Consider the following 12,900-nt stretch of genomic DNA (forward strand, 5'->3'; position numbering starts at 1 on the left):
CCCATATATAACTACATTATTATCACGTAAAACAAGTCCCATATATAACTACATTATTATCACGTAAAACAAGTCCCATATATAACTACATTATTATCACGTAAAAACAAGTCCCATATATAACTACATTATTATCACGTAAAACAAGTCCCATATATAACTACATTATTATCACGTAAAACAAGGTCCCATATATAACTACATTATTATCACGTAAAACAAGTCCCCATATATAACTACATTATTATCACGTAAAACAAGTCCCATATATAACTACATTATTATCACGTAAAACAAGTCCCATATATAACTACATTATTATCACGTAAAACAAGTCCCATATATAACTACATTATTATCACGTAAAACAAGTCCCATATATAACTACATTATTATCACGTAAAACAAGTCCCATACATAACTACATTATTATCACATAAAAAAAGTCCAATACATAACTGGTTCCGTCTTTGATAGATACTTTAATCATTAAAACATGGGAATAAGTAGGAAATTTGTAAACAAATATCAATATTTGACAAAGATTTGGCAAATCAATTGATTTTTGGAAATGGCCGACAAACGATGGACGTCACTGATGTCGTAGGTCCATATCTGGGTGACTTTATATCCAAAATGCATTAGAACACCTAGCTCTTCAATGTTACTTCTTTTATGATAAAAGAACTATTTTGAACTATTTTTTGCACTATTTTGGCCCTTATCTCCTGTGTTAATATCCCTTGTTCATCACCCTTTATTAATTACAGTAATAACTATATGTATGTTTGTTTGTGATAAATGGCGAGAGTTTTTTGTCTTCGGAGGAGTCTATATACTCATCTGTAGGTGCAAACTCATCACTTTCTCTCCTGCATCGGTACAGTGTTGTAAACACAAAGTTGTAGAAAATACTGTATATTTTCCAAAAATACAGTGTATTTTGTATGTAAATTGATGGAATATACTGTAGGTAATAAAAATTAATTTGTAAATAAATAAAGAACCAGCGAAGGGGTGAGGGTCGCTGGGGGAAGAGTCACCATTGTTTTGAATTGACCGAGACAAACGTTAGTGAAAATCGGAAGAATTTTTGTCGCTCAAGGGGTTATATTGGGCTTAAAACCTCTCAAATAGGAGCCGAAATTGTTGGATTTGCAGTCCTGCTTAACGTGAGCATTAGGTGAGTCGACAGGACAGTCCAGGAACCCCAGCTAAGTCATGTTGGAATTCTGGCCAGTATTTTCTTCATATTTAGGCAGGGGTTTGTATATGATACACCAAGTAATCTCCAGACAAATTGGCGAGTCTTATTATTATAAATTCTCCTTCTGTTACATAAATATGTATATGTAATCATTTATTAATTTTAATATACAGTCCACATATTTATATTAATGTTTTACCAGAATTTCTGGTGATGCATATTTCATTTAAAATTAATATAGGTCCAGAGTGACTTGTGGATATGACAGTAGTAGGTATCGAAGGAGGACGTTTTTTGTGACCTAGGTGTCCTAAAATTCCTACTTGTCTCTGTAACCTTGATAAAGAATAATTATCTTAGTTACTATTTACTGGTATGTATCTTATGAGATTCATCCAAGTAAATTTAATTTTCCACAAAGTATAAATGTTTACGTGGTTCGACCTCAGATGAAATGTATATTCAGTATGAAGACAAGTCGATAAGTGAACGTTGTCAACCTGGCGAACTAATAGCCTAGTGTGAGTACCAATTTTTTGTCAACATTAATAGGTTCTCAATTATTTTTTAGTGAAATGTTTTCTTTAATTATATATTTCGGTCACTGTACAATCCGAAAAAGGTATCACCGTATCCCTTAAAGTTTAAACTATTCCCCTCTAAATCAACGATCCGATAAAAGTATCCTCGTATGCCATAAGCCTGACCCCTGTCTACCTCAATGACCTCTGAAAACTATTCCAATAGCATAGCCTCCCTTACCTCATTGCATGCAAAATATAACAATAGCGAGTACGGCATAATTATCTAATACAATGAAATACGTATCAGCATTTATGATTTCAAGCAAGTTAGTAATGACAAATTGTAATTTTCGCAGTCCAAAACAAATGTGAACCTTCGGCTAAGATTCGGTGGCCACTTGCAAAGTTTAAAAGCATATGATTTTCCTTAGTTTTCACTAGTTATCGCACAGAGAATATCACAAAATTCACCTGCACATTAAGTTTGAAGCTCATCAAACGTTGTACTTTTAAATTATTTTTTTGATGGTTGGCAGCCGATCAGATGAGGTTTCAAAATTTTGTTTTAATGTTTTCTTCAGTTTCCTCAACAAAATTGATAATTGGCGTCTAAATAGCCCAGAAACAATTAAATCTTTCTCAGTGAGGGATACACCAGTTTTTATGGTTTGCAGCAGATCACCTCAAAGGCATTTTTTCATTTTTTATCGCATTTAAACCAACGAGTTTAATAAAACTGGTAAAAAAATTTAACCCAAAAATCAATGCAAGGCTTCTCTTAAGGGGCATACTTATTTTATATCTCAGAAAGACTACCAAATAATTTAAAAAATGGTAAATTGGTAGCTACACACTTCAAAAACAGTAATAATTGTTTTCAAAAATGGACTTTGTTAAAAGTATGTTACTAATCAATAAAGAATTTCTCAAGCTATTACACAGAAACCAAAACTCAAAATCTTCTGCTTGAAATTGACTAGAGATCTTCTGCTCATAGCTCGATCAATCTTTTCCTAGTTAGGGTACACCTACGTTTAAAGTTTGAAGCCGATCAGATGAGGCATTCTCAAGTTATAAACCAAAATTTTTGAGAGGAAAAAAAAAGAATCTGCCAACTATTTAAAGGTATCCTTTCGGAGATTCCAAAAATTGCTACAAAAAGCGAATAATTTTAAAAATACATTCTTAGTAGCACAAGCAGAGAAAATATAAAAGGATTCCCCAAGGATTAATAAAATCCTTGGGGAATCTTTATTTGGCCATTGTATTTAAGGTCCTGGGGAAGTCTATTATCAGGACTGTTGATTCTCAAAACACTCGAATGATTTAAAAGCTTTTTATTACAGATTTTTAGCACAATGCTCAGTGCTTTAAAAAGACACATTTGTCGGGTGATACTCTGTTAAAATCCATGTGTTGAGTCACACTTGTGGCTGACAAACATCTCATACTAGTTAAATGATCCTCCATAGTACAGGACTATAGCGCTGGGCTGGTAACCTGGAAGCAGCCAGATAACAACATTGATGTTCTGCACTCCAAAAGAAACATATAGATAAAAGATGTGCCGGACAATAATACCATTTCACTCACTTGTTAGTGTTTGTGGTGTCAAAAGAAACAGTTCTGAAGAAAAAATATCATAATTTTTTTAATTATTTTAGTTTTTGTCGCAATTTTAAAGATAAAAAGTTCTTTCTAACATTGAATTTTATTATACCAGGAATTTGAATCTTAGGTGAATTACTCTTACGTCTAGGAACTAATGTTATGTTTTCCTTACAGGTTACCTGAGCCTTCGTCACCACCTTTCGAGCTCCTGCCTGCGGTAGCTGTTGATTCCACTGTTATTAGTATTGTTGCTTACACCTTGTCTATCTCTATGGCCAGGATATTTGCCAAAAAATACAACTATAGTATTGATGCAAATCAAGAACTTTATGCTATGGTATGTTAATTTATGTCTCTTTTTGTTTGAATAATGGAATTAAAACTATATCTACTACACGAGAGGTCATTCAAGCTACATGTAACTAGTCATCGATACTTTATTCCCTATGTATGTGTTTATCGTACTTTACACTATGCTCACTTCTACGTCTTTCTCCTTAGGAGAGGTCTGCAGCCTTTGTCCCCGTGAGTCTACACCATTTTTTTCGATCTTCTTATCCTTTCTCAATTTTCATAATCTTGCATTTTCTTGAGCTAAATTCAAGTAACTTTTTGTGTAACCAATTTTGTGGTTGGTCCAAATGCATTTGCAGCTTTTCCTTGTCTTTATCGACTTTTATTTTACTCTCTAATTTTACATTATCTTGAAAGAGGGATCCATCTGTCTCGATTTTTTAAGGTATGTTATTCCCACATACCTGAAAGAGCACTGGTTCCAATACCTATCCTTGAGAAACCCCGCTTGTTACTCATACTCATTCTGATATCTCTTCTTCTCAAAGAATCGCTTTTTATCTCCTTTCCCACTGGAGTACATTCCTTGTTATTTCATTCTGCTCCTTAAGTTTAAGCTCCACTCTCTTGTGAAATACAGAATCAGTTGCAGTCTTACACTTTGTACGAGTGCGTGTGTGTGCGTATTATCCTATACGTACTCACTTACATGTGGTTGCAAGGATCATGTCTCAGATCCTGGTCCCACTTCATCGCTGGTTGTATTAGATTCACCCTCTCCTTGTCTCGAGAGTCTTATCATACCTCTTCTTAAAGCAGCGTATGGATCCTGTCTCCTACCACTTCATTCTTCATGTCGTTCCACTTCTTGGCCGCTCTAAGGCTGATGAAATATTTCCTAACATCTCTGTGACTCATGTGCACTGCCTCCTTCAAGCGGTACCCTCGTGTTCCTGTTGCCCGTCTCTCAAACTAACTATCCTTGTCCACCCTATCAATTCATCTCAGTATTTTGAACGTTGTTAACCTACCATCCCTAGTCCTTCTATCCTTAAGTGCCATTAAGCAAACCTCTTCACTTTTTCCCATTTCTTGATGTGCTTGACCAGGTTTGGATTCCTTACTGGTACTTCATACTCCATTATGAGCCTGACATTCACTTTATACGGTGTTGTGAATGACTCCTTCTTACATTCCTAAAAGCTAGTCTTCCTGTAGATTTGTCACATGCGCAGTTACTGCAGCAGTTATTTGTTAGAGATGCATCTCATATGATATGCTTGGAACAATACTCACCCCAAGATCCTTCTCCTAGAGTGAGGTTTACAGTCTTTGCCCACCTGAACCCGAGCCAGCATTTCCTCTGCAGTTTTCTTTACCCTTCCCAAACTTCATTGCTCTGCGCTGGCTGAGATTAAATTCCATTAGCCACGTGTAACACGAGACCTGCATCCTGTCCAGATTCATTTGGAGAATTTCCTGGTCTTCATCTACTTGTATTCTCCTCATAAGTTTCACATCATTTGCGAACAGGGATACCTCTGAATGTCGCTTCAGTCCTGTATTTCACATATACAAGAAATAGTACTGATATTTGTGAAACCCCACGCGTCACATGCACCCATTACAGCACCGCTGCACGGAAAATCACTCGTTGTTTCTTTCCTGTTAAAAATGCCTTGAATTATTTTATTGCTTATGCTGTTATTCCTGCGTGTTTTTCTATCTTTTGTATCAGTCCCTTCTGTGGTCCTGTGTCAAAAGCCTTTCTACAGTCCAAGAAGATGCAGCCTACCCATCCCTCACTCTCCTACCTAACTTCTGTTACCGTGTTGTAGAATTACTATATTTACCATCTGTCTGTCTCCTCTCTATATCATTGGGAGTTATTTGCTGTCCTCCACATTTCTGGCAGTTGAACATTGCCAATAGAGTTGTTGAAGATTGTTTCTAATGGAACCATCTAAGGACTCAAGGAAGATATTATCGTCACACTGCCTTCGCAGTATATCTCACATAACATTTTCCTCAATTGTACAATAGTTAATATAAATATTTTTTAGGCCTCTGTCATATGGTCAAAAGCTCCAGTGGCGGGTCATTATATCACTAAGACCCGCGTTAGGAAATGCCTGTACTGTTTCCTGATAATTCTTACCTGAACCAACATCAGTTATATGCATTATGTTCAGCACTTGCTGGTGCACTTTGCTACTTCGATTTGCTAGTAGTCTTTCTGTCTTCTCTAAAAATGCCTCCCTAAATTTCTTACTGAACTCCTTGCAAATTTCTTGGCTCTTCGCCTCAATTCCTTGTTTTCCTGAGTTCTTTGCCTTCTATTTTGTTTATACTTTAGAACATTTAGCTATGGCCTCTGCACCGCTGACTAACCATGGGATCATTTTGTTCTTCACATTGCTTCTTTTGATCCTGGGTAAGAATTTCTCCACTTCTTCCTTACACTTTACGGCCACATACTACATTATCTCATTCACTGTCTTTCCCTCTAGTTTTCTTTCTCACTGCATCTTATTCAGGAGTTGTCTGATGTCTCTGTAAACCCCTCCACGTTTACCTCCACAAGCAACTCAGGACCATACGGATTCTAGCAACAAAGGGCATTTCAGATGTAATATCGCCCTATGTCAAAACGACTCAGGGTTAATACAAGGTCCAGCCTTGCTGGTTCATCTTTTCCTTTCTCACTGGATGTTTTTAATAGGTTGTTGCATGAAGTTCTCCATTACCACCTCTCAGTAAATTGGAATGAATTGGGGCATGGATGCCTGGGGGGCTGGGGTAAGAGGCATTTGAGAGGAAGATACATGCATTGTGCAGAGGGGACTGTGGTTGTAGGAAGGGGGTTTTGGGGTGAGATATACTTGTATTGGAGGGAGAGGGTGGGCTGGGTCTTCAGGAGAGGAATCTGTGTGTGGGTGTGTCCGACATTCCCCCGGAGACTGAACTTCCATATCTGTCTCTCCTGCCCACCTCTAGTCGTAGTACTGTCTTTCAGTGTTTCTGCTACTTTCTTATCCTGTCCTTGTCCAGGTACATCCAGAAGTATTTTTCTGTCTGCCTTAATTATCTGTAGTTTGACTAGTATAGAAAAAAAGTAAGAGAGGAAGAAGAACAGAGGGAAGATGCAAGAAAAGGGTTTCATAATCTTTTATACTAGTAGTCGTAGATGTAGGAACAAAATTTACTAGCAAATTTTGATTACATGCAAATTAAATAGAAATAATAGCACTTACTGAAACATGATTTGATTTAATTAATTTAAACATGCCTGCCGAATGCAGTGTATAAGGTTGAAAATTATTCATAAAGATTTACACAATACTAAAGTGTATGGAGTAGCCCCATAAATCGAATTTACATGGAGGCAAATTCCTGAGGAAAATATATATTTTATTCGAGGCGTTCATTACAGACCACTAAACATAGAAGTAAAAAAAGGGAGATTTCCCTGGGACGAAATTCTAAAAGTCTCTAAACTTCATGAAAAGGTAATAATTACAGGGAAATTTAATTTTAACTAATATTGCTGGAATTCCTTGATCAGGATTCATGAGTCAAGCGACTTCCTTGAGGTAGTCCAGACAATAACCTGCTTGATTTGGATCTGGCAGATTCAAAGATTTTTGTAAACAGTCTGATGATTTCGGAAAAGTGTGATGCAAGTAATAATAATAATATAATATCTTTATTTTACTACAAGTACATGTACAGGGTATACAGTCCTAGCTGATTACAATGACATATTACTATATAGAAAGTCCCTTGTTATGCTCCGGAGGCATTTCGGGCAAATTAGGTCAGTGTTCCGGGATGCGACCCACACCAGTCGACTAACACCCAGGTACCCATTTTACTGATGGGGAACATAGACAACAGGTGGAAAGAAACACGTCCAATGTTTCTACTCTGGCTGGGAATCGAACCCAGGCCCTCGCCGTGTGAAGCGAGAGCGTTAACCACCAGGTCACCATTTAACATTGAATTTAATACAACAGTAAGGACAATACTGACAACACCTGTCATGTGTTGACTGAGGTAATGAACAGAATTATCAATACGATATGTTTCTAAATACTAGCAAAGAACATATATTATCTTTAGAAAATTAAAATCGAATAAAAATGGTCCAAAATAGATGAACGATAATTTAAAACATCTGGGAATAAAGAAAAGAATTTAATGGCTTATCAATGAAGAAGAGAGTGAATCTCCTCGTAAACCAATATTTTTATATTAAAAAAGATATCAAAAAGGGATAAGGAAAGATAAACGAGACTATGAAATTAAAATTATAAAGGAATAAAAGACAAATATGAAAGGTTATTTTCCAGTTATATTGAACAATTATTAGAGAAAATTGAAGTCAACTGAACACTAATTCTGGGAAGATAATCGACAATGAAAAATAAATGAAACAGATTTTCACATTGTATTATTTCGCTCATAATTCAGGAAGATAAATGACATCCCATGTCTGTACTAGACCGATAAAGCCCTTGATGGGCGAAACGTCTTTTATATAAAGATACCCATGTGGTACACATGTGTATAATGTAGGTAGCCTCAACTTTAAAATTTTCCTCTCTTCTGTTTATTCTCTCTCTCTCTCTCTCTCTTTCTCTCTCTCTCTCTCTCTCTCTCTCTCTCTCTCTCTCTCTCTCTCTCTCTCTCTCTCTCTCTCTCTCTCTCTCTCTCTCTCTCTCTCTCTCTCTCTCTCTCTCTCTCCTTCTCTCCTCTCTCTCTCTCTCTCTCTCTCTCTCTCTCTCTCTCTCTCTCTCTCTCTCTCTCTCTCTCTCTCTCTCTCTCTCTCTCCTTCTCTCCTCTCTCTCTCTCTCTCTCTCTCATCCGTTAAGCATTTATGTTGTCATACATTATCTGGACACTTGAGGAACTGATTACCTCAACTCCTCCTCCCCTTACACCTTTCTGCTTTGTATTGAACTGATGAAGCCACTGTATGGCGATACGTTTCCTTAATAAAGATTCCCATAATATTGCATAAGTGCCTCAATCTTCAATGCAGTAAATGCTGATACCAGTATTAGCAAACTTGAGAAAGCTTACATAGTTGAACATATCATAAACATTACTTTCCCGCCGTGATGTTCATTAAAATTCTTTGTACGATTTCTGAAATCTAACATATATTCGTATTATTTACATATTTCTTTGTGATACGTCTCCCCAGGGTGCAAGCAATATTTTTGGATCATTCTTCGGCTGTGCTCCCATAGCTGTGTCACTCGCTCGGTCACTGATTCAGGAAGCTGCAGGTTGTATGACGCAGTTAACTTCACTAATCTGCTGTTTTGTGTTGGTGTTTGTCTTGCTGTTTCTTGGACCCTTGTTTGAGACTCTCCCTAATGTGAGTATACTGTTTTATTTATTTCAAAAATATATATAATGAATTTCTCCTAATTTTTCCATTTATATAATTTAAAGAGAATTTATTGCAACTCAGTTATTTCTAAGTGTATTAATAAATGCCAAATGCCATAAATGTATTGATAACCTTTGAGTTTTATACTTATAAAATCATTATATTATTATTTTACTTTTCTTTTGTATTTTGGTAGCTATGCGACCAAGATGCATTTTTAACCTCAGAAGAAGAAAGTCCTTTAACATTCGTTGAATGGTAACCCATTTTAAATTTTCAATGCTGGCGCACTCTTTCTAGGGAAAGGTTCCTGTAAATATTGGAACAGGCGAGAGTTCTCTGGTCACAATGTGAGGGAAAAGTTCAATAGATAGGAGTAGCGATATAGTAACAATAGTTTCATTGCCGGCTACTAGTTAAGGTAGGGCAAGTCAAGCTCCCGCCTTTCTTCCCCCTCCCCGAAAGTGATAGTTTCACTGCCGGCTACTAGTTAAGGTAGGGTAAGTCAAGCTCCCGTTTTTCCCGCCTTTTTTCCCCCTCCCTGAAAGTGATAGTAGTTGACTGCCGGCTGCTTGTTAAGGTAGGGTCAGTCTAGCTCCAGCTATCCCTTCCCCTCCCTCTTCCCCCCCCCCCCTAAAGGTGACGTGTGGGGCTCTGGTCAAACAGTAAATCACTTGACTCACAGCTCCCAACACTACTGTAAGTACATGCCTGCCTTGTATTCTAGTGGATTTATTGGTTAAAAGCTTCACTTTTGACCAATAATAAACTTAGTCCTTTCAGTCTTGCTCTAGGTTGACTGTTGTAATAATCACCACGTCTTTTGAGTATTGTACACTGCCATGGAGAGTGATTATTTAAGCAGTGGGTAACCTGTCTATCTTTTCAGCTTGGATGACAGTGAGGGTCACCTGTCAATCAACGAGAAGAACAGGAGAAGGACTAACGTCCAGAGACTTCCCCATTTTGCATTTAAGTACCTGTGCACCTGTATGAAATTGCAGGACGTAACCCCACATCATTGCAGCGGTAAAGAACCTGCTTTCCTGTCATCGGGAGAGATTACTCACTGGTATACTGTGAAGAACTAGCCAGTGGATGGTCACCAACACCTGCGACCCCCCCCCCATCATCAGCAACGGCTACGATTTCAACAACAGTGTCACCAACACCAGACACCCCTGTAGATATTAGCGTTGAGTTCAAATGTTATTTTATTCATTTCATTTTTCATTTCTCTTTCAAATAGGATATACCTTTCATGTTTTATTGTTTTATATTTGATTTAATAAATAATAAAGTGTTTATCTTAGTGAATTATTATTTCTATTTCTATTCATTAATTTTCCTGAGGAGGAGCCAGCCTGAGTAATACTGTCTGAAGTTGTTACAGGGCTGAGTAAGCCTTCACAAGTGGCGACCTTGCCAGGATCAACTCTACTGAATCAAGATTCAACTCCATCTCGAATCTACCATTGGAACTTCAACGCTGCATACCACAGACGGTTACCACCAGCCATGAGTAATCATTCTCTATGGTAGGACTACAGTACAGGTATTTAAAAGATTTGGTGATTGTTATAGTCTCAATTTATTGTAAGTCAAGTCAGGCAGGATATAATAGTTAATTCTGCCACTTTTTCATGTGAGCTTGAAACACTTTGGAGGATTAGACTCTAGGGACCCGAGATTTTCCAGTGACAACTTGTTTCATTGAGCTCTTTATTATATCAAGGGAACTGTCATAGGACACTCTTGATTTGTTGGTGAGAAGATTGGATGGTCAAGTGACCCCATTCTACTTACTGTTTGCTCGGAGCCGGCATAGAACCCTTCGTTTTCGTTAATACATATTGTTTAATTGAAGCAGGGATCGAGCCCTCTGGTTTATTTACAGTTTGAGCGGAGCAGGAATTGAACCCTCCGTTTTCTTTAATACCCGTTTCATTTCCCCTGATAGTTTAAGTTATTCTTGCAAGTATGGATGAATACCAGTTTTGGATGAACGCTGGAAGTAAGTTAGGAATAACAGGGAAAAATTTAGAATCTTTCATTAGTGCTAAGATCCAGGAAAGACTTGAAAGAGAGAGAATTGAGAGAGAAGAAAGACAGTTAGAAAGGGAAAGAGAAGAGAATAAGGAGAGAGAGAGAATCGAAAGAGAAGAGAAAAAGGAGAGAGAGAGAATTGAGAGAGAAATCCGAGAAAGACAGTTAGAAAGAGAGCGAGAAGACCAAAAAGAGCGTGATAGACTTGATCGTGAGGAAAGAGCTCGGGAACGTGAGGAACAAGCTAAGATACGTGAAGAACAAGTTAAATTAAGAGAACTTGAGGAAAGAGAAAAGGATCGCGAGCTCGAAAAATCTCGCCTTGAATTAGAGAATAAAAAGTTAACTTTTACACAACAACAATTAGAGGAAGGAGTAATGGAACAACGTGCAGCTAGTACACATATTCCAACACCTAATTTACCTCCCTTCACAGAGGGGGAAGACATAACTTCTTACATTATCAGGTTTGAAAATACCGCTACCCTCTGTGAATGGCCTGCTGACACCTGGGCTACCAGGTTAGGAATGTTATTTTCTGGTACAGCCTTAAATATCTATGCAACTTTGTCGCAGGATATCATATGTAATTATAACCTACTGAAAAAGGCAATCCTTAAAGCATATCAAAAAACCACTAATTCTTACAGGAAAGATTTCAGGTATGCCACCTTACAGCCTGGCCAGAACTTTCAACAGTTACAGGTAACACTCTTTCGTTTGTTCGACTTTTGGATAGAGAGTTCAGGAATTGATCACAGTTATGAATCTCTTCGAGACTTCATGGTTGCTGACCAGTTCCTGACAGCTCTTCCTCACCAGATACGAACATTCATTAGAGAACGTAACCTGATTAAAGCTGAGGAAGTTGCTGAGGCTGCTGACCTGTATGCTGAGGCTCACAATTCCTATAAAGACCTAAAGGGATCGAACCCTAAGGGCAAGGGTTCATCAGACCTTAAGAAATCAAAGCCTCTAGTGGAAAGTAAAATGACTTCTTTTATTCCTGTTTGTCATTTGTGTGGTGTTAAGGGACATAAACGTCCAGATTGTCCTAAGAAGGTCCAAAAAGTTGGAAGATGTTTTAAAGACTGTAATGACCAAGCACCCTTCTGTTCAGGAACAGTTAATGGACTTAATGTATCTACCATTTTACGAGACACTGGATGCACATGTATAGTAATTTCTGATAAGCTGTTCCCTAATCTTAAAGAAACTCATTCCTCTGCTATACTTTCAGACTACTTGGGCCGTACAGACACTTTTCCTACCATCCGTTGTTACATTAGGTCTAAATGGTTCACAGGTTGGTCTGAAGCCGTACTAGCTCCCATCACTTCTTGCTCCGTACTAATAGGTAATGTTAAAGGTGCCATTCTTCCTTCTGAGGTTGACCTTTCATCACCAAAGATGGATATAAGTGTTTCAGATCCTCTTCTTGTAGAGTCGGAGAAGCCCCTCGAAAGTTCAGATGAGACAATGTCTCGTGAGATTCATGTGGGATTAAAAACCAGTGATGCTACTCTCGAAAGCGAGGTAGTAGGATCACCGGTTCACTTGTTAGATGAAAGTGAAGGTATCACCTCCGATACCATAAATGTCTTGACTAGGGCTCAGACCAAAGCCCAGGCTTCCCCTACTGTCCATCCTTTGATTTTCCCTGACTTTAAGCCTTTAGATATATCGAAGGACTCCTTTGTCAATTTACAACGTAATTGCCCTTCTCTTCAGAATTGCCATAATGCCGCTAAACAAAATCAAGTGATCCAAAGGAAAAACTTTTCATATAAATTTGAATATATAAAAGGTATCTTGTA

At 37.7% G+C, this 12,900-nt stretch overlaps 1 protein-coding gene across 2 annotated transcripts in view; it reads left to right on the top strand.

The window, feature by feature from the left end:
- LOC128692800 (prestin-like) overlaps positions 1 to 12,900 on the top strand; it is a 268,729-nt gene that overhangs the window by 206,840 nt on the left and 48,989 nt on the right. For both annotated transcript variants that reach the window (XM_070090068.1, XM_070090069.1), the window contains exons 9-10: positions 3,517 to 3,679; positions 8,846 to 9,022. In XM_070090068.1, coding sequence (XP_069946169.1) covers positions 3,517 to 3,679; positions 8,846 to 9,022 — 340 coding nt within the window. The remainder of the gene's footprint in view (positions 1 to 3,516; positions 3,680 to 8,845; positions 9,023 to 12,900) is intronic.

Source organism: Cherax quadricarinatus, chromosome 30 (assembly GCF_038502225.1).
Source record: "Cherax quadricarinatus isolate ZL_2023a chromosome 30, ASM3850222v1, whole genome shotgun sequence".
In the NCBI taxonomy this organism is placed as follows: Eukaryota; Metazoa; Arthropoda; class Malacostraca; order Decapoda; family Parastacidae; genus Cherax; species Cherax quadricarinatus.